Source organism: Etheostoma cragini, chromosome 18 (assembly GCF_013103735.1).
Source record: "Etheostoma cragini isolate CJK2018 chromosome 18, CSU_Ecrag_1.0, whole genome shotgun sequence".
NCBI lineage: Eukaryota > Metazoa > Chordata > Actinopteri > Perciformes > Percidae > Etheostoma > Etheostoma cragini.
Window position 1 is genome coordinate 3307368 of NC_048424.1, and position 21704 is coordinate 3329071.

A 21704-nucleotide genomic window follows, 5' to 3' on the forward strand; every position below is an offset into this window, starting at 1 on the left:
TGGTCCCCTAATACTGTCTCTGAAGCCTCTTTTATATAGACCTTAGTGGACCCCTAATACTGTATCTGAAGTCTCTTTCCTGAAATTCAGCCTTGGTGCAGAACTACAGCCTCTAGAGCCAGTCCCACAATGAGCTTTCCTTCTGTGTCTGTAGCTATTGAGGAGGAGAAGTGGAGGGGGGGTGGCCCTATAGACTAATACGCATCAGATTCTGTTTGCAAGGTTTTGGTGTGTGACATATTTGTAGGAAAAGAGAAACAAAAAACGGATATTTCAGACTCTGCACGCAAGGACCTTTGGCCCGTAAGAACACCCTAGTGTTTTCTTCCAAACTACGATATTCCGTCAAAGTGGCTGGATTACTTCTAGGCACAACCTTTGAATTAGCCGTGTAATATGGTGGATGTTTGTCCAGACCAGCACATCACAGCAGGCTCTTCCCTTTCCTTTCCGGCTTCTTATACTGAGCAGATGTTCGTGAACAGCCCGCTCTCCACACTCTGTTGCTATGAGATTTGTTACACAACTGCACACTGTCTTCCACACTGGGCATGTTCAGGAGAAATCAGGTTGATTTGCTTTGCAGCATGCAAACACAGCATGTGTGTATGCTTCTGGCAGGATAAATTGCTGCATGATTAGGTCCTTTTGATCCTCGCTGTGTCTGTCTGGGGCGTCAATTTCTCAGAGCAACCGACGCCTGGACGCTTCCTGTCTTTCTTTTTTAGGCTGTCTGCATAATGTCCCTGTCTGTCAGGGCGGTTTGATAATCTGCTGCGAGGAAGTGACCTGGTGAGAAAACATAAGGGTCGGAGGAGATTTTCACTATCACCAAGTTTAGCTTTTGAAATGCAGGAGCCACTTCCAGTATTTCACTTGTCAAATTGATTTCAGGAAGAGAAAGGAAAGTCCAGATGCTGCAAAGTCTTCCACTTCCACTTAGCTTTGGATATTGTGGGTATTTTTTCCGATACGGGTAGTAAAGCGAGACTGTTAAAACGGTGCCACTGCCTAAACGGTGCCTGAACTGACTTTTGAAAAAGGTTGAAATACAAGAAGGCTATAGGCTCCAGTGTCTTACACAGACAATTCACTTGAACGCGTCATGTGGGTCTGGCTTCTCGTCCTCACATTTTACTAAAATAGTTCGGCGAAACGTGTTTCTGAAAACATTTTAAGCGAGAAATAGGCCGTGCAGCTGCTGAATCTGTCATTATTTCAGAATGAAAAAGGTCAGTTTAAAAGATTTGTCAGATTTTGAGAGACTCTACTCCCGATTTTGGATATCGTAATATCCTAATATTGCAATATTGTTGTCTTTTCCTTGTTTTAAAGGCTGCATTACAGTAAAGTGATGTCCTTTTCTGAACTTACTGCACAGTTGTAACTGTTCCATTATATGCCTTAACCCACTTAGTCATTATTTCCACATTACCAATGATTATTTATCAAATATTCCCATTGTGAGAAGATTTTGGGAAAGCGCCAATAGTCAACACTACAATATCGTTGCGGTATGGATATTGAGTTATTTGGTCTTAAACATTGTGATATTTGATTTTCTCCGTATCGCCCAGCGCGACTTTGGAGCATTATTATCCCAATATCAATCATGTCTAAAACATTGGAGCAGCTAGAGCAGAGATTTATTCCCTGGTCAGCTAACACTCAAAAAAACACAAAGACAAAACTTGCTATACAAGTTCAACTACAACCACTAGATTTGAGAGAAGGCTTTCAGTCCCATTTGGCTAAATCTTACAGCGGCAGTGAAAACCCTGTAATGGATCGTTTTAAATTTGTGGTATAGCTCCTTTTACTTTTATTACTTCATTATATGCTTCTACCCACTGAGAACCAGTTAATATACTCTTTTTATGATTGACTTTCTTCTCAACGCCCCCAGCAGCCTGGTGCAGGTGAGATCCTGGAAACCTGCCCAGTAATCTGACCACTGGAGGAAAGGGATGACTCGTGTTTTACTGTCAGTTTCTCAGACTTAAAGTGGGACTTTTGACCCCCCCCCACACTCAGGGATTTATCTGACATTTTATCACTTCCTCGCAACTTTATTCCAAATCCTATATACGCTGCAGAGGACGAGGATTTAGGACTCTTTGTGTAATGTACAACTCTTTTTAGCTGCTTATGACCCACTTTTATTAGTGTTAGACTTCGCCTCTAGGAGGATGACTCTTGTCAATCTTTAAACTCGATTACTACGGGTTTCTAAAACATCAGCACTTCCAGCAGATTCCTCAGCTTTGCTGAAATCATCAGAAATGAATGAAGCTGCGGACTGAGAGACCAAAGACATGCAGATGTTTGAGGTCGATATCAGTTATGAAAGAAAAATAATTTATTCCAAAGAAGATGATTTCACCATTGATTGATTGGCATTTTGAACGGTTACCATGACTGCAAATCCACAAAACAAAAACTCTAAATGCTCATTTTAAACTTTCTTTGGGGGCAAAAATTGTGTGTGTGTGAGTGTGCGCGCGTGTGCGCGTGAGTGTGTGCGCGTGCGCGCGTGTGCGCGTGCGCGCGTGTGCGCGTGCGCGCGTGTGTGTGGGTGTTGGGCGAGTAAGAATGATTTCTGCCTCATTGAAAGGAATCACCTGCTAATCTTCTGATCCTTTAACACACCCTGTTGTGGCGTTTGTGGGTTTGCTTCTGTGTGTGCATTTGTATGTGTGTGCATTTGTATGTGTGTGCATGTCTGTGTTTGCTTCTTTGTGTGTGTGTGTGTGTTTGCTTGTGTGTGTGTGTGTGTGTGTGTGTGTGTTTGCTTGTGTGTGTTTACTTCAGTGTATGTGTCTGTCTGTCTGTGTGTGCATGTTTCTGTGTGTCTTTCTGTGCATGGGTGTGTGTCTTTCTGTGTAGGGTGTGTGTGTGTGTGTGTGTGTGTTGGGCGAGTAAAAATGATTTCTGCCTCATTGAAAGGAATCACCTGCTAATCTTCTGATCCTTGAACACACCCTGTTGTGGTGAGTTGTCGCTGTGGGTGGGGCGGCTGCAGCAGCTGCTGAACCGCTTCAAAGAATCTGGGAACATTCATGACAAGAGTCCTGACATTGCTGAGAGGTTTGAAAGTAACCACGGACCTCAGCGACAAAAAGAAAGAAAACGTTTGTTTGATCACGAGCCAAAGTTGTGATGCTTTACTGCAGAAACTTCCTTGACGTCTAATGTTAGACAGCCAATCACAGACATTATCAGATCTTGGTGGAAGCATGCTGCGTGCTTATTGGCTCACTGATGCTGGTTGGATTTATAAAATTAAATGATAATCAAATTCATAAAAAAAACTAAAACATATATATATATATATATATATATATATATATATATATATATATATATATACTGTGTGTGTGTATATAGTATGTTTATATATACTATGATTTTTAAATCAAATTCATTCAGAAATTAAATCGTGAACAGGGTGAATCGAGATCGCAATTTCATAACTCCGCTTTTGAAAATTGGTATTGAATGACGAGGCATTTTCCGACGCTCAATACTTTTGGAGGCAATATCAGTTGGTTTAGAGATGTTCTGATAAATGAGTTTTGGAAAGTACTGCAGTTTATGCACCGATTTGATGACACACAGTCATTTTGTCCTGAAGAAAATCTACTTTAAAGTGTGTTTTTTTAATGTTCTTTTCCCATTATGACTGACTAGATCAAAACTCAAAACTTAGATACTCAAAAGTATCTAAGTTCAGTACCTAACCCTAGCGTCATGTGGCAACGGCAGTTAAGTTTAGGCACCAAAATGATTAGATTTAACTTTATTGTCATTTTGCAGATTAGTAATTGTACAAAGACAACAAAATGCAGTTTGCTTCCAGGCAGAAGGGCAAAAAGAGCAGAAAAGTGCAATGGGATTTACAAGTATAGACAAGACAAGACTGGTTAAGTTTAGGAAAAGAATGAACATGCGTTTTCTTGGTGCAAGTCGTTTGTTTTCCCTGGGAAGCAAACTGTTTAGCGGCTTCAACGCGCTATGTTTTATGACCTAACATCCTGATTCCTGAAGGAGAAGATTTTGACACGTTGTGTACTACACAGCACGTTTGGATTTTGCTCTGTTTCTCGACCCCCACTTTGCCTTTCCTTGAAATGTCACGGCGCCGTTGTGTGGGAGCAGAAGGAGGAAGCATGTGGCTCGTTAACAGAAAACACCATCATCATCATCACATCACGCCTTGTTTAAAGATAACCAACATCAGCTGTACAAAGTTCATCAGCCCCATCGGAGGCACAGGCGAGACAGAATGATCTGCATAATTAGAGAATAAATGATAAATACCAAGCAGCGTGTTCATTATCCTCCAGCGAGGCAGATAACGTGACACAAGCTGGAAGAGTCAGATATCTAACCACTTCAGATCAGATATGTGTATATGCATGAGTGAACAGGCTGGTATCACTTTATCACACATAGGGTTGCATGATATGAGGAAAATATGCAATATTGATAACATTGTTGAATATCGTGATAACTACATTACTTAAGGTAAATAATCTCAGTTTTTAGCAGAAATGAATACTGAAAGCAGTAGAACTGATCAAACTGTTTATTTAACCCTCATGTTGTGGTTGGGTCAAATTTAACCGTTTTCCTATATTAAAGTTCTTTTTAACTTCCCCATTGTATTTACCCAAAATAACATGATTGATTCCACACAACGCTCTTTGGCAAGTACAAATCTCTACTTCCGTTCAGTTTTATAGCATTTGACAAAAAAAGTATTCCAGTCTGTGATTATCCATCAACATACTTTCCTTTACTCTTAGTCTAAATAATTTCTAATTTCTGCTTTTCTAACTCAAACGTTAGGTTTAATTTCCTGTAAATGAGGTTTGTTGAACATAAATTCCAAAAATAACTGTAAAACTAAAGTTAATAAAGTAATGTTGAAAATGTCCCAAAAAGTAACAAACATAGAAAAAAAAGCATCAAAAGTGTTGAAAAAAGGGGCAAAAACAAGTTTAAAAATATTGATAAAAAAGTCCTCAACAAAAGTGTTGTTTTTTACATATATGCTGATATTTTCTTTCAACTAACACAAAAGAATCTGCTGGTATTGTGATAATAAAAAAACGATATATTGTGCAGCCCTAATTACACATGGTGTTTTATCTTTGAGTATTTTGTGTTTGTACTTTTTTTTTGTAGTAGACTTTTTTTTTGTCAATGAAGTAAAACTTTTGAATTAAACTTATACCTGTTTTCTGAACAAGCGCTACATCACTGGTTTTGTTTTGAAGGAGGAAGTTACTTTTGAACAAAACCATACAGGACAGGATTCGGTTGAGACAAGCTAGAATATTTGGCAAGTCCGAGTCCGGACTCGGATGAAGTTTTCACAACTTGTTGTTCTAGTGTAGAAACAAAAGGTCTCAAAAATAAAAAGTAGCCCGTGCAGTTTAATTTAATGACCGGCTTTCAGACTCGCGTCTCAGTGAACTTGGTTATTGTCCATCTGGCCTCAGGGGTTTGTGTCCCTGAACACATCAGAGGCTGTCTGTTGGCCACGTGAGTGTGTGACAGCGAGCTCTCAGTGAGCGACGACACAGATCCAACAATCGGCTGTCTGTCTGTCAGCGCGGAGAGAGTGGGACGGGCACGGCTCGGCACACACAGAACCCGCAGGCCAATTTAAGGGGCGACTTCCTCTGCGGCCGCAAAATGTGTCGTCCTCTCAAACACACACAAAGTAACAGCTGCTGCAGCTCTCGCATCTCCCCCGAACACAGTTTGTTTTCATTATGTTCTCAGCTTTAATACATCCTCTGCTTTTAGAGGATTTTCACTCTAAACTCTCAAACTGGATCAACCTTTAAAGGAGCATGTCCACGGATTTTAAACATCAAAGCCAAGAATTTCTTTAATCAAGGACAGTCCTATTCTTGTCGTCCTTTGTGGTTATAACTAACCTTATAAAGGACTTGTGAGTACAGCCCGACCCATATATCGGCGGGCTGATAATATCGGCCAATATTAGGGATTTCCCAATCTATCATATCAGCATTAATAATGACCAATAACATATATATTTATTTAATATTCATTCATCATCTTGCCCATTATGACCTCTTAAAGAGCAAGATTCCAGATCAGCCCATCTGAGCTTTCATTTTCTCAAAGGCAGAGCAGGATACCCAGGGCTCAGTACACAGCTATCGCCATTTCCAGCCACTGGGGGACCATAGGCAGGCTGGGGGAACTCATATTAATGTTAAAAAAACACATAAAGTGAAGTTTTCATGCCATGGGACATTTTATTAAAAAAAAGTAAAAACTGTAAAAATGTTGTATTTATTAGAGCCAAGCAGAAATACCAATTATTCTCTGCTGTCATTCTCAGCTTCTCAGTTGTGAGGATTTGCTGGTTTTTGTTATCTTATGTAATATAAAATTGATCATTTGTGGGTTTTAACTGTTGATCACACAAAATAGGACTTTAGAAGATCTCAATTTATAGGCTTGAGAAAATTGCATACACACCAAAACCCGTAATGTCCTGATGTGAGGTGTAATGATGTGCTCACATTTGTTATTTAATTTGAGTGTTAGTTAAAGGCAGGAGAGGCTGGTCTCCAAGGGCTGATAGAGTAATGATCAATAAGTAGTCCTCTGTTGAAGTGAAAAAGGTTCAATAAACCTCTTAGTGTTTCAAATGCACTTGCCTGTTTTTAACAGGAAGAAGAACTTATCCAACCCAGTTTATTTGCATTTTCTTCCTCAGATTAACGCGCTAAAATACAATTTAGTACAAAGCTTCTGTGTCTACTGGACCGGCAACACTCAGATATTCTCCTCTCTGCTCTGTCTGCATCTTTAATTTCTCACCTGACTGAGGATGCTAATGGAAATAATGCTAACAGCACAATCCGCGTTAGCTGTGGAGTAGGGTTTTAATAAATAGGGTGTTGACTGCAAAAAACATTAATGTGATGAGGAGTCAAGGCTTCTTCTTAGCTGTTTCTGAAGTAGCTGCTCCAGACCATCTGGATAGACTTTTTGGGGGATGAATTTAGCGGCAGTGTTAAATTGAGATGTTTTTCAGATGTAATGTTAGAAAACTTTAAGTATTGTGTTCTAGGTCTAAAATAATTTGAATCTGGTGATTATTACCCCAGGGGAATGCAACGCAACCTGTAATGCACATAAATGTTGCTTTATTAAGGACTTTGGCTTATTGGTTAGCGAGATGATACATCTCAAGGGTTTTTTCCTAACAACAAATTAAAATTCTCCTATGAAGAGTGTCAGAATGCTCCCAGCTGACATTGAACTTGTTTCTTTGGATTGGATTGATGCTTAAAGCTCTCTCTTAACCACAGATCACCGATACTTTAGACAATAATGTAACACTGTTAACCACACTGGATGTGTGTCTCCTGGGATTGATGATCATTATATGAGGACTCTGAATCATCCGGCGCACTAATTTCCCTTCACAGTTCATCCTGAACAAAGGACGATCTCTGAGCTGTGTGCATGTAAACACACAGGTTTCAGTTCGGGGGGGGGGGGGGGGGGGGGGGGGGGGGGGGGGGGGGGGGGGGGGGGGGGGGGGGGGGGGGTTTGGTTGCTTGTTTTTCCAGTTTTCTCACACATATGGTGGTAGTTTGTGGTCAGCTGTCCCTCCAGCTGCTTCTGTTTAGGCTTGTGGGGAGTTATAAAGCTACAGACGGCTACTCTGGTTACATTAACACATACTGTATGTTTAGAGTCTGGTTTTTAGTATACCATCCCTAATAATCATTCCTTTATTGAACAAATTGATGCCTCCTGTTTCCGCTTTGTTGCGTGACGCTGAAAAAAAATCTAGTGGTGCACAACCTCTGGTCGCTCATTCCAAATCCTGGCGCGCCACCAAGAGCTACATCATTAATAGACTTTAGTGGTCCCCTAATACTGTATCTGAAGCCTCTTTTATATAGGCCTTAGTGGCCCCCTAATACTGTATCTGAAGTCTCTTTCCTAAAATTCAGCCTTGGTGCAGAACTCCAGCCATTAGAGCCAGTCCCACAATGAGCTTTCCTTAGGATGTGCCATTTCTGAGTCTGTAGCTTTCGTAGGAGGGAGGGGGGGGCAAGAAATACGTTGTTACATTGTTCATCTACCTACTGCTTTTCCACAAGTTAATTAATTTAATTTATAGTTTTGCTCTTGAGTTTATGGGAGAACAACACAGCTGGGGTGCGTGACCTGAAGTGTTTTTTACATCAGCCTGGGCTGCGTATCAGAGCTAGTCTCCGGGGGAAACTGCTGCCACAGTAACACGATCAGCTGCTGGTTTGACTCAATAACACTGTAATACGTTTGTTGGCCGCCACAAAGCTCCAGACAGCTCAAACAGTACACGTGTGTGTGTGAGTACTAGAGACCCAGACTTGAGTAAAAATACACAGGCTCTATAAAAAAGTGACTTTAGTAGAGGTTGAAGTGCTCTTTAAGCACCACACTTAAGTGGAAGTATTTCACATTTTTTTGTACTTGAGTATTGCAAGTAGTTTATTTTAAAATGTACTGTTCGATTGAAACAGCAGCCGCTTCAGCGACATCAGAGCGGAAAATTGTTAACGCGTACACTGATTTTAAAACGTATACAGGTTGGCAGGACGTCTAACAGGTTTTGCACCGCTGTACGTTTTGTTAGTAATTGTGAGATGTTAGTCACGCACATCTCGTCTTAGCAGAAACAAGGAAATTAATTTGACGACGTACGTGGGGCTTGCGAGTTGCACCAAATTCCCGGTGATTGGTTGTAACGATGCAGCGCATAAAACATGTCTCAGAGTAAAAGTATTAAACTCATCGAAAATAAGCACTGAACTGAAGTAAAAGTGGAAGTAGGAGACAAATAATAATATGGTTCAGTAGAGAACTGATACAGCCTTGTAGTACAGTAGTGAAGTAGTTATACTGTTTTACTATACATATCTGCACATAACACACTTGCTATTGCAGTAGTGACACACGTAGGCAAGTTTAGCCAACATTAACCTTGTTTCTGTAACTGTCATGACTAACTGTCACTAACCTCCACCCCCTGCTCCAACCATCTTGTTGTTGATTGGCTGTCGGTGATTTTTGTGCCTATCCTGTGCCTCTAGTGTTTATCGTCTACGCCCCTGTGTTGTCTCCTGATTCCGGACCTTTTTCACAGTGTATTCAGGGGACAGGCAGCTAGCGGATCAAGGACAGATGCCTACGATTTGAGAAAAATATGAAATCTTGCCGAAACCATGCAGGAACTCATAATGCACCTTTTAATGCTGTAAAGTACAACTCATGGACAACCAACTGACCTTTAATGTCGAATAAAGAAACATTGTGGGTTACAGGCCGGAGGAGGACCACGTCTGACTGTTGTGCATGTCATGTTTTCCAGAGTGCTCAGAGCGGTGCGATGGAGGACGGGAAGCCGGTGTGGGCGCCCCACCCAGCGGACGGGTTCCAGCTGGGAACTATAGTGGACATCGGATCCGACAGCCTCACCATCGAACCTCTCAAACAGAAAGGAAAGGTGAGCCGGGTCTGGACCAACAGAAGCAACAGCTGGTTCCATTACACACATTTTCAAACTTTTCCCAAATGTGTTTTGTCCTTTTTAACAAAGGTTTCAGCTTCATACCTGACTACTGGCATAATGGCTGACAGTTTGCTACGTTGGCATTCCAATGTTGACTTTTAAATCCAAAATCAACCGCAATGAGCAGGGTTTGTCCTGAATCAGAATAAGCCTATAGAAAAGAGACTTCAGATACAGTATTAGGGGACCTCTAAGGTCTATATAAAAGAGACTTCAGGTACAGTATTAGGGACCACTAAGGTCTATATAAAAGAGACTTCACATACAGTATTAGGGACCACTACGGCCTATTTAAAAGAGACTTCACATACAGTATTAGGGACCACTACGGCCTATTTAAAAGAGACTTCACATACAGTATTAGGGGACCACTAAGGTCTATATAAAAGAGACTTCAGGTACAGTATTAGGGACCACTGAGGTCTATATGAAAGAGACTTCAGGTACAGTATTAGGGACCACTAAGGTCTATATAAAAGAGACTTCAGGTACAGTATTAGGGACCACTAAGGTCTATATAAAAGAGACTTCAGGTACAGTATTAGGGACCACTAAGGTCTATATGAAAAAGCAACGTTTCATGGGACCTTCGAACTGTTGTTGCAAAACCCCTTCTGGCAGTCAGTTGCATTGTTGGTAATGTGTATATAGGGTTTTGACATTGAAGAAGAATGTGTTAGGTTAACAAAAGACAATATCGCTGCTTTGATCTAGATGCTTTTAAAAAAGTAGTCTTTTTAAGGTGTAAATCTAAATATACCCATCATGCAAGGGTTTCAGAAGCACATCAAACAGCTTAAGAAGCCTCGGAAAAAGTCTCATGCTTCCTGGATCTCTCAGAGCTTTTAGTTTCCTGAATGCTTTTTCGTCCGTGTGTTAATGATTAAACATGTCACTTCATCTCACGTGGAAGGGGCCGCAGCTCCGGAAGCAATAAAGTATCATTCAATGATTCATCCCCAGACCCTGCAGCTTTACAAGCCCGCAGGTGGGACGTGCTCAAGTGCAGAATGAATCAGATCATCTCAGATCATGTGAAGTCAAGTGGCTCTTCACAGCAAGACAAACAGGCTACCCTTGATTTCTCCCTGTTCGCCCTAAATTCACTTTTCTTTGGATCAGGTGCCATATTGCCTTCCAGCCAAGCTTTTAATGTCACTTAAAGAGCCCGTCGCCGTGATAACACATAAAGAGTGGTTTCCGTCTCGGTAATCTTTTTCCCACAAGGCCTCTGTGATGGAGTGCTTTGAGAGAGGCTTCTCGCTAATTCTGTGTGCTGTCCGCCCATAAAACACAAGATGGTCAGCGCTTAATGGGAACACACACTTAATGGGATCTCAGGATTTTGTGTGTGGGAGTGTGTGTGTGGTGTCCATCATTTTGGGACCATTTAAAGTTAAACAGTTTTTCCTCTTTTATTGGTAAAACTCGTGCATGAAAGTGTTTTCATGCATTGCGAAAATGTTGAGATCTATAAGCGATCTGGCAGAAAACAGTAACTGTGAAATATAAATTCTACTTGTGCTACATTGGGGGGTTAAATAACATAGCCAGACAACACACAAATGGACCATTCAGAGACACTCCCATCGTCTCTTGGTCTGGTCTAGATGAACCCTACCTGGAAACCATTCCCTGTCCATTCCTTTTGAGAACACCAAGGCGGAGTAACAGCGCAACGTTCCCTCCTTGAACAGACTGTGAACGGGGTCTTCCTCTGTAGCCATGAAGGGTTGCTGTCATCAGTCAGTAGCTTGTTCTCCCGGCTTTGATTCAGTTAGAATAGATTTGATGCTGCTTCGGAGTTAATAACTTGTGCTCACTAACTGACCCTTGCACACATAAATCAAATGTTCATGTTGCTGTAGGAGCCTTAAACCTTTGACTTAAATCTTATCAAGTGCAGGTTTATTTAGCCTTCTTTCCAGTTGTCATCCTTAGATTGAGTTCACAAGTTAATATTAAAATCAGTTAACTGTCTGCGAGTTAAAATTCAAGCTGCTCCGACCCTAATTTCCTTCCGTCTTTAACCTGAAGCTTAGTTAGAATGCAGTACATTGCCTGTGGTACAGGGTTTCTTTTTGTTTCCACTTCTTAAAGAAACCTGAGATCTGTGTCATATTGCTTTGGGAACACGGACACTTGCGCTCCTTAGATCTGTTGTGAGTTTGTGTGTCTGAGAGTTTCCGGGCTGCAGTTACTCCGAGGCCTGTAACCGAGTGGGAACAAGGTCCCGGTCTGTCCCACTGCAGCCACTTTGTGCCAGTGCCTGACGATTCGTTCACTTGCTGGCAGACCTCCCGCGATGCACATCAGGAAGAGGACAGGGAGCATGATACGCTGTTATACCATCAGTCACAGTGGATGACTCTTTGCCCTGTGGAGTGTGTGTTTGATCTGCTCAGTGTTGGTGAGGAGAGGAGGCTAAGTTATTATTACTGTACACTGGATAGGCTAAGGCCTTAGTATGTGCCATTTCTGAGTTTTTAGCTTTTGAGGAGGAGGGGGGGGGGGCAAGGTGGAGGCTGATGTCTCTCTAATGGACGGGCCAAATTCTCTGAGCGGGCAAAGGAGAGAAAATGGAGGTAACCTTGCTCCTCATGACCTCATAAGGGGCAAGATTCCAGATCAGTCCATCTGAGCTTTCATTTTCTCAAAGGCAGAGCAGGATACCCAGTGCTCGGTTTACACCTATGACCATTTCTAACCACTAGGGGACCATAGGCAGGCTGGGGGAACTCATGTTAATGTTAAAAAACCTTAAAAAGTTAAAAAATTTGTGATTTGATAAAGCAAGACTTGAATTAAAAAAGCTTTTTGTAACTTGCATAAAGGAGATGGAGACGTTTTATCCTACCAGGTTAGGTTGCAGATTGCAGTAGTAATGCTGTTAGCATTAGGGGCTGTCACCATTCTCATGACTACATCTATAGACAATTTCCAATTTATATTATATTAAAAAGACTCACTTACTGTTTGAATGTTTCCTGATGTTTGATATCAGGACGCTGAGCTGACAGATCATTGCATTTCCTTCATTTTTCTTTTGTCTCTTTTTTTTGCAGACATTTTTGGCTGCTATCAACCAAGTCTTCCCCGCTGAGGATGACGTCAACAAACAAGTGGAGGACAACTGTAAGTTTGTTGTTTTTGCCTCATTTCTGCTCACAAAAGACAATGACTGGCCTTTATTGTTTGAGACACTTTAATGTTTGACGTCCTCTCTGTGTCTCTCAGGTTCTCTGATGTACTTGAACGAAGCCACCCTGCTCAACAACGTTCGCGTGAGATACAGCAAAGACAAGATTTATGTGAGTATTGACATTAATAAGTGAGGCTAATATTTATTGGGCTGGCTCAGACCTCTTATGGACTTCCACTCAATTTTCATTTTCTTGCTGTACACTGTTTGGGTTTGCGGTATATTCTTAAGTTTTCCTCAGCCAAATAATTTGTGGTCCAACACCGGACAGAGGGAGCGGCTGAGAACGATGACGTTGAGGTTTGGTAACCTGCGCTGAGTGATGTAATAATGGCGGCGGAGATGCGAGCAAAGCCATTCGGTCCGTTGTGGCAACGATGCTGAATATCCAGAAGTTAAAGCCCGAGCAAGAACAATCTTTGCTGAGTTCTCTTGGTGGCCGTGATGTTGTGGCCCTCCTCCCACGGGGTTCGGCAAAAGTTGGATTTTCCAGCTTGCTCCGTTAGCGGGAAAGGAGTTAGCTAAGGCTAATGCTAGCGATGCCTAGCCGACGTCACGACCAAACATTAGCGATTGGTTATGGCAGATCCAGAGTGGCTCTGGGCAGATCCAATAGTTTTAAACTTTAACAGAGTACCCGCCTTCAAGAAAGTTAACACTTATCAATGGAGTCTGGTAGGACCAGGCTAATGGACCAGAGTGGTAGGACCAGGCTAGTGGACCAGAGTCTGGTAGGACCAGGCTAGTGGACCAGAGTGGTAGGACCAGGCTAGTGGACCAGAGTCTGGTAGGACCAGGCTAGTGGACCAGAGTCTGGTAGGACCAGGCTAGTGGACCAGAGTCTGGTAGGACCAGGCTAATGGAGTGGGCTAGTATTTATAGCTGAATATTTTCAATGTTGCTGAAGCTTTTAAACTTGAAATCATTATGTATCAAATGTATCATCATCTTTACATTTATGACAAAAGAACTGCTTCTGTTGAAAATTAAATAGAATTAAAGGACTGAGACCCATGAAAGACCATTTGACAAAGGTTGAAAGTGATTTCCAGACTCCCCTTAGCCCTTTTTATACTGCGGGTACAAAATATTTCCTGCGGTGCACAGCCAGGTAAAACTCTGAAAGCACACAAAAACAGCGATGACATGAAAGACACCGGCTTTCCGCGTTTACAAACTTCTCACACAAAACTCAGAACGAGGTGATGTAACATGTTATTCATTGACAAAGGAAGCATGTTGTCAATCAGACAACAACCTCTCTAGAGGTTTTTAACCGGCCTGTGGCACCTTTTGAGTAGAACGCACACACACAAACTGCAAGATCATTTTTAGCCTTGGCTGCGTCAATATTTTAATAAGATAAAATCAGATGAACACACACACACATGTACTTACATGCAAACCCTATTTTTACAGTCTATGATGCAAACACCTAAATGCACACTCACCTTTTATCACTTTCACTTGCAGACACACGTCTCCCTCTCAAACACTTTGCGTAATATCACTCTAATAACTCAATGTAAAGTAGAAATAGAAATGTTAAACAAATAAAACAAAGTAAAAGATGTTATGTCAGGACACTTCTCTATAATTGACATAGTCCCACAGAGCTCTTCAAGAGAAAAACCTCCAGAAATGTCCTGGCTTTCTAAAAATATCCTCACTTTACTAAAATGTTCCAACTTTCTGAAAACATTCTCATGGTTTGAAACTCAGATTGGTCCTCAAAATACAGAAGTACAAGAGCACACATTCACGCACACACACACACACACACACACACACATACAAGCACAAACACACACACGCGCACACACTCACGCTCACACTCACGCTCACACTCACTCACTGATCTGTTGTTAGTCAGACTCAGTGTACGCTGCCATCTAACGGCTGAAGAAGGAACTTCTCCAACTTTTTCTCCATCTTTATAGATTTATTGATTGCTTATTTACATTCGTTAAACACATTTTTCAGATGCTCAGTAGAACTTTTACAAACATCGAACATTACAAAAATCCAAATCAATAGCTCTCACTGTCTGTAAGTACCGCAAGCAGGAGTTTGACAAAATGTGTTGCACCGGGTGAATAAATCCGTTGTGAACCTAAATTGAAATGCCGGATGGTTAGAAATTTGCGAGTGGCCAGATTTGACATGTGCATTAAAAGGAGGTTAACTTCTGTGAGCTTCATCTTCTGAATGATGTGTGATGTTCCTCGCTGATTTTCCTCTTCTTCTTCACCCAGACGTTTGTAGCCAACATCCTGATCGCGGTGAACCCGTACTATGACATCCCAAAGCTTTACTCGCCAGAGACCATCAGCCAGTACCGGGGCCGCTCGCTGGGCACGCTGCCGCCACACGTCTACGCCATCGGTGAGTCAGCACAAAACACACACACGCACACGCAAATGTAAAGTAATGCAGCTCAAAGTGAGTTGTGGAAATATTAAACAAGTATGAGATAAAGTATAAAATACATGTTAACATCTTAGTGGCTAGAAAGAGTAAATGTGAAAGATACACAGGTCAGATCAGAACACACACACACACACACACACACACACACACACACACACACACACACACACACACACACACACACACACACACACACACACACACACACACGTGCATAGGTGTGTGTTGTTTGTGATCTAAAAGCTGTTTCTGTGTGTGTGTGTGTGTGTGTGTGTGTGTTGGGCGCGGCCAGCTGATAAGGCATACAGGGACATGAAGGTGCTGAAGATGAGCCAGTCCATCATCGTCTCGGGGGAGTCCGGAGCCGGGAAGACCGAAAACACCAAGTTCGTGCTCAAGTAAGGATGACGATGCATCTTTAAAACCAAAACATGTTGAGTCACAGGTGCCAACTGTCATGGGGTTACAGCTTGCAACGTTCTTGTGAAATACATGTTTTATTTGGTCACTTTTCAGATACATAATAACACGTATTAGAGTATTTGTATCAATCAACTCATTGCAGGAATATTAGTCATTCTGAGTTGTTTTCATTTTATGTCTTCATTTAACATATCATGCCAGCTCGGCAGCATATTGTCAGTGGAGTCTAATTTTTTAAAGTATTTTTATATTGTACTGTCACTAAAGATTACTTTTTAATTTTAAATGATAACGACATCAAAAGTTACACCAGAACTGGGGTTAAAAATTCTAAACTCAATACGGTCAAATAAGCATCACAGTTTACACTTAACTACTTTACTGTCCTTACAATAGCAACTATACAAGGTGACTTAATTTCACATCACTTTACTGTACTTCATTTTACTTTACTTTATAGTACTTTTAAAATGTACCCAAATCAACTGCTCTTCACTTCAATTTATTTTTAAATGTACTTGATATCACATCCTTCTACTTTTACTTTTAGGGTTCTAACCGTGAAGCGATAGAACCGTTCTATGTTTGTCTGTAATAGTTATTATTATTATTTTTGGTCTGCAGCCCCGGCTCAAATTCCCGTGAGCTTGGTGTGCATGAGCTTCCAATCGTCCACATGGTAGCGCTGATATTAAGGCTTCAAAATGCAAACTTTGAAAGGCCACCCAAAGTAGTACTGTAGTTAGTTGTGGTTTTATTTGTCGTTCAGGGCTGTGTTGTTACACCAAAAAACTCTTAACTGTACTGCATTTTTTTCTCCTGACAGATACTTGACAACCTCATATGGAACGGGTCAGGACATTGATGAGAGAATAGTGGAAGGTAAGACTCCCTCCTCCACTTCATATACGTTTCATGTATGTCTAAAGAGTATTTTTTCTTTTAGACCCGGACCCTGTTTTACTCTATTTTTGTGTGTAGGTGACTGATAGGAACAACAATCTTTGACAGTGGTCAGTATTAAACAATGTAAACAACAGCCACAGGCCGGGCTGTTATGTAACCCTATTTGCCTCGTCAGATTATTATTCTAAGTGTCTGACAACATTATGGAAATGATCCCTTCAGAGATAGACTTTGTTAATAGAGTAAGATCCTTTTTGTTTAACCGGAAACAGCTCTAAAGTCGACAGCACTAAACCAACCAGACTCCATTTAAAAAAACAGAACTTTCAGCGTGTATAGAGCCAACATGTTTTCACATGTAAATCGGTAAACTGTGTGTTTATTCAACCAAAACTAGAGTTGTGGCAGTCAAAAGAGTGGAAAGATGACTTCATAATCTTTTTCATAGTTTTATTTAGTTTCTGTCGACTTTGAATGAAGTGCATTTTACAATGCTACAATTACTGTTAATTTACATGGAGTCTGGTGGCTTTACTGGTGGCTTGTAATTTTGCGGATGTTTTTTTATGTCTAAATAAAGGATCTTACTCTTAAACAGAAATCTCGACCTCCTTAGAAATCCTTTCCATTAGGTTGTCAGACATTTAGAATATCAGCAGCAAAACTAGCACTTTTGTGAAGGTAAATACAAGCTGGACAATTGTCCTATTAACTTACATTGTAGCTTGTTTCTCCGCTGGCGACTGCAGAGATATGGCTTAATACTGGACCAATGTCAAAGATTGTTCTTCCGATTAGTCACATAGACACAAAAACATAGGAACATAGGGTCCAGGTTGAAAGAACCCAAAGCTACTTTTTAAGTTCTGTTAAAGTTAAAGTGTTTCTCTGTCTTTTCACCTTGTAACGTTGCAGCGAACCCGTTGCTGGAGGCTTTTGGAAACGCTAAAACCGTCCGAAACAACAACAGCAGTCGCTTCGGAAAGTTTGTGGAAATCCACTTTAACGAGAAGGTACTTTGTGTATATATATATATATACAGCATTAACAAAGAATATTAATAACTTTAATCTGCTTTTTTGCCTCCTGAGTGCCCTCCAGATGAGTGTTTCACAAACACTAAAAAGCTATGAAGTATTATATATATGACTCCCAATAGCGTTGGTTGTTTTGCATCAACTGTTTATATTAATCTTCATATGCACTTAATGAATATCTTTGCATTCATGAATAAACCCAATATTCCCTGAATCATCGCAGATGGTTACGCATCCCTAAACCCTGACGAGGCCTTGGCTTCTGCAGTTTTCTCTCCTCTCTGTTGGAGACCTGCATAGATGCAACAAATTAGTCTATTTCCATGCTGCTATTTTTGCTTGATGACACACATTATTAACTGCAGTTTTCTTCCATGCAAACCGGCGTGAAATGTGACATTCCTGCTATTTTATTGGCCTTTCTGTTTCCATTCAAAATATGTCACATCTTAACAATAGAATTAAAAGGATATGAGGACGACACGCCACGGACAGATGTTATTCATTCAAACTTTATTCATGCTTGAGAAATGATTGAGTGTTGTCCCTCAGAACACAGAAAATAAGCCACTAAACCTTTCTAAATTGGAAAACTGATTTGGTGAATAACTCGGGATGATATAGATTCGAAAGAAAGTACAATTAAATTAATATAAACCTTTGTGGTCCCCTAATATTGTATCTGAAGTCTCTTTTATATAGACCTTAGTGGTCCCCTAATACTGTATCTAAAGTCTCTTTCCCAAAATGCAGCCTTGGTGTAGAATTACAGCCACTAGAGTCAGTCCCACAATAAGATTTCCTTAGGATGTGCTTTTTTATGCGTTTGTAGCTTTTGAGTGGGGGCAAGGTGGAAGCTGGGGGTGTGGCCTCGACTGGCTCATTTTAAAGCCATGATGTCTCTCTCTTATGGGCAAAGCAGAGAAACGGGAGGTAACCTTGTCCCTTATGACCTCATAAGGGGCAATAATTCCACATCGGCCCATCTGAGCTTTCATTTTCTCAAAGGCACAGCATGATACCCAGGGCTCGGTTTACACTTATTATCATATCTAGCCACTGGGGGACCATAGGAAGGCCGGGGTAACTCATATTAATGTTAAAAGTGACATTTTCTTGCCATGGGACCATTAAAGCGGCTTTCAGACTCGGTCCGGCAAAAACGCAGGTCTTTCCATCCATTTAGAATGAGGGTTGTGCTTTTAGGTTGTGGCGGAGATTTCCGCTGGGGAGGACACTAAAAAATGCAGCGGGACTGCAGCAAAAAGTTGAGAACGACTTAACATCACGAAAACCACAAACCTTCGTCACGCTGCAGCGGGCAATCATATAACCGGAGATCAGATTTGTCGATGTGTTTTGAGGCAGTTATAGTCCTGTACAGGAAACAGCGCTGCCTCTATCTCTGCCACAAGAAAGTAAAAAAACAACAACACAAGCTCAGAACGGCTGACTGTCTTCTGCATAAAACAAAGCACTCGCTATGTCTTGCTTGTCTTTTTTCTCTCTCTCTATGCTGTGAAATTAAGCTGCCTTCAAGCGCGGCCAGAAACGGCTGCATCTGCACAAAAAAAACAGTAACAGTAACTGTAAAACATGCAGTAACAGCCCTGTTAGAGCTACACATGCAGTCAGCTGGTGTTTTTGAGATTCAAATGTGTGTTTCTGTGTGCTCAGAATGCCGTGGTGGGCGGCTTCGTGTCGCACTACCTGCTGGAGAAGTCGAGGATCTGCCGACAGAGCAAAGAGGAGAGGAACTACCACATCTTCTATCGGCTTTGTGCCGGAGCCACCGAGGACATCCGGCAGAAGTTTCACCTCAGCTCCCCAGACACATTCAGGGTACGGACACGTCACTCTTACACATTTTTTATAGCAACAGTCCATCTGTACTTGTGAAATTTTATTAACGTACAGACATAATTCAGTCAAACAGACACAGCAGAGATTTAAAGATTGATAGAAAAAAATGATGGATAAACACATCAGATCATGTCAGAGACTCCCTCCGTCAAGTAGAAGATGCTCTATCTTTGTCCTCTTTGCCATAAAAACACATTGGTGAGCCACACACATGTTCCTTGTTCCCCGTGAAAACACACACACACACACACACACACACACACACACACACATACACACACAGACTCAATCCTTCACACACCGTCCCTCTGCCAGAAATACTCACAGTATTATATTGTATAATTCTGAAGAGCATCCGGAAATTCTCTTATGTTGAAGAACTGCAACTAAGTGTGGATGTACTCTTGCAATTAAAAAAAAGAAAAAGAAAGAGGGAAATACTGCCTTCATACAAATTGTAAAATCCAACAAGTCATAATTTGTGTGAGCACTGTGGTTTTTTGAGCCACGTCAAAGAGAAAATGTACTTTTTTTTTTCTGCATCGAAATTTTATTTAATACGGTTTATTAAATTATAAATACAGCTCTGTACTGGACTGAGAGATGGAGAGGTGCCAGTTCACCTCCCGGGCACTGCCAAAGTGCTCTTGAGCAAGGCACCGAACCCCTAACTGCTCTAGGCGCCTTTCCATGGGCAGCCCACTCACTCTGACATCTCTCCATTTAGTGCATTTATAGGTACTGAGCATGTGTGTGTAATTCAGGCCTCTGTGTAATGTGTGTAATAACAACAGGGTGTACATTTTTATTTCCCCTTGTAGGATTATTAATTACTATTATTACGTTTTTAAGGCCTTAAATAAACACACATGCGTGCACACACACACACACACACACACACACACACACACACTCTCTCTCAGGACCTATTCAGGCACAAATGGAGTGAGGTCATAGTGAATGGGCTGCCAATGCTGAGCAGTTGGGTACGGTGCCCTGCTCAAGAGCATCTGGCAGCACCCAGGAGGTGAACTGGCATCTCTCCAGCTACCAATCCACACTCTATGCAGAACTGAAACCAAACCAGTGTTTTTAGCAGGCCAGTGCCTAATTATTGTCCCAGTCCGCCTCATCCCGTATCGGGGCTGGTAGTGGTGAAAATGTGAATGGTACCCAACACTAATGAGCGTACATTCAGGCTGGCTGAGGGGGAATTAGACTCCTCATAGAGGGAATAAATGGGGTGAGTCACCAGAGGGCAGCACTGATCTGTCTCTGAGACCAGCAGCAGCTCTTCATCACAGGAGCCCATCTGCCCGTCACACTCTGCACCGTGTTTATTACTCCTCCATTGTGTAAGGAGAGCAGAGGAGGAGCAAACGGCCGCGTTTATCATCAGGTTTGTTTCCTGTGGAACATAACTTGTTACAGCTACATATAGAGAAAATAGCTGCAGTGGAAGTGGGCGATGCACAGATAATGGCTCTTTTATTTCTGCTGCTGCTCAATAAAAGAAGTATTGATCTTTTGCAGAGCTCTTTAATTGAATCTGTGTGAAATGCTTGGAGAGAACAGCAAAGCTTTTGAAGTCCAGAGAGTAGATGGGTTCCAAGTACTAAAGAACCAAACTTTTCTTTTCTCTTCAGGACAGATTGACAGCTAAACTTTTATTATATTAAGCCATAGTGATGTCAAGGGAGATTTAGGGGAAGCGCGGAAGACAGACATGAAAAGAGAAGAATTAAATATCAACATAATTGTTGGAACAATAAATTTGATTTACACATAACAACAAAACACATCCAGAAACCAGATGGTTCCAAGTCTCCGAAGGACCGAATTCTTTCAAACAGATTGACAAGCAATAAATAATATTTGATTCTTGAAGATAATTGTTACAAATCACTCCCCTTATTCTCACACGTAAAACTCAGTTAAATCTGAACACAGAAAGCAATCATTACAATAAGCCAAAGTTTTAACCCTCCTATTGTCTCTGGGTCAAAACATTTCTATATCAGGATTTTTTTTTTTAATCTGTCCACTACGTTCACTGAATCATGGTGTTTTATTAAATTTTATAGCATTAGAAAAACAGTTGAGGAAAGAACGTTGAAAAATTGACAAAAATGTCAGGAAAAAAGCTTTGAAAATGCCTAAAGGCGCAGAAAAATATCAACAAAAATCTAGCTTTCCACCTGTCCAAACTGGGATTTCTCTTGCA

The 21704-nt window shown here is 41.3% G+C and overlaps 1 protein-coding gene across 6 annotated transcripts in view; it reads left to right on the plus strand.

Moving 5' to 3' along the window:
* myo6a (myosin VIa) overlaps nt 1-21704 on the plus strand; it is a 122507-nt gene that overhangs the window by 8995 nt on the left and 91808 nt on the right. For all 6 annotated transcript variants that reach the window (XM_034899852.1, XM_034899853.1, XM_034899854.1 and 3 more), the window contains exons 2-9: nt 9419-9553; nt 12685-12754; nt 12857-12930; nt 15077-15206; nt 15544-15649; nt 16501-16556; nt 17496-17593; nt 19295-19459. In XM_034899852.1, the coding sequence (XP_034755743.1) occupies nt 9437-9553; nt 12685-12754; nt 12857-12930; nt 15077-15206; nt 15544-15649; nt 16501-16556; nt 17496-17593; nt 19295-19459 (816 nt within the window). In that variant the 5' untranslated portion in view covers nt 9419-9436. The remainder of the gene's footprint in view (nt 1-9418; nt 9554-12684; nt 12755-12856; nt 12931-15076; nt 15207-15543; nt 15650-16500; nt 16557-17495; nt 17594-19294; nt 19460-21704) is intronic.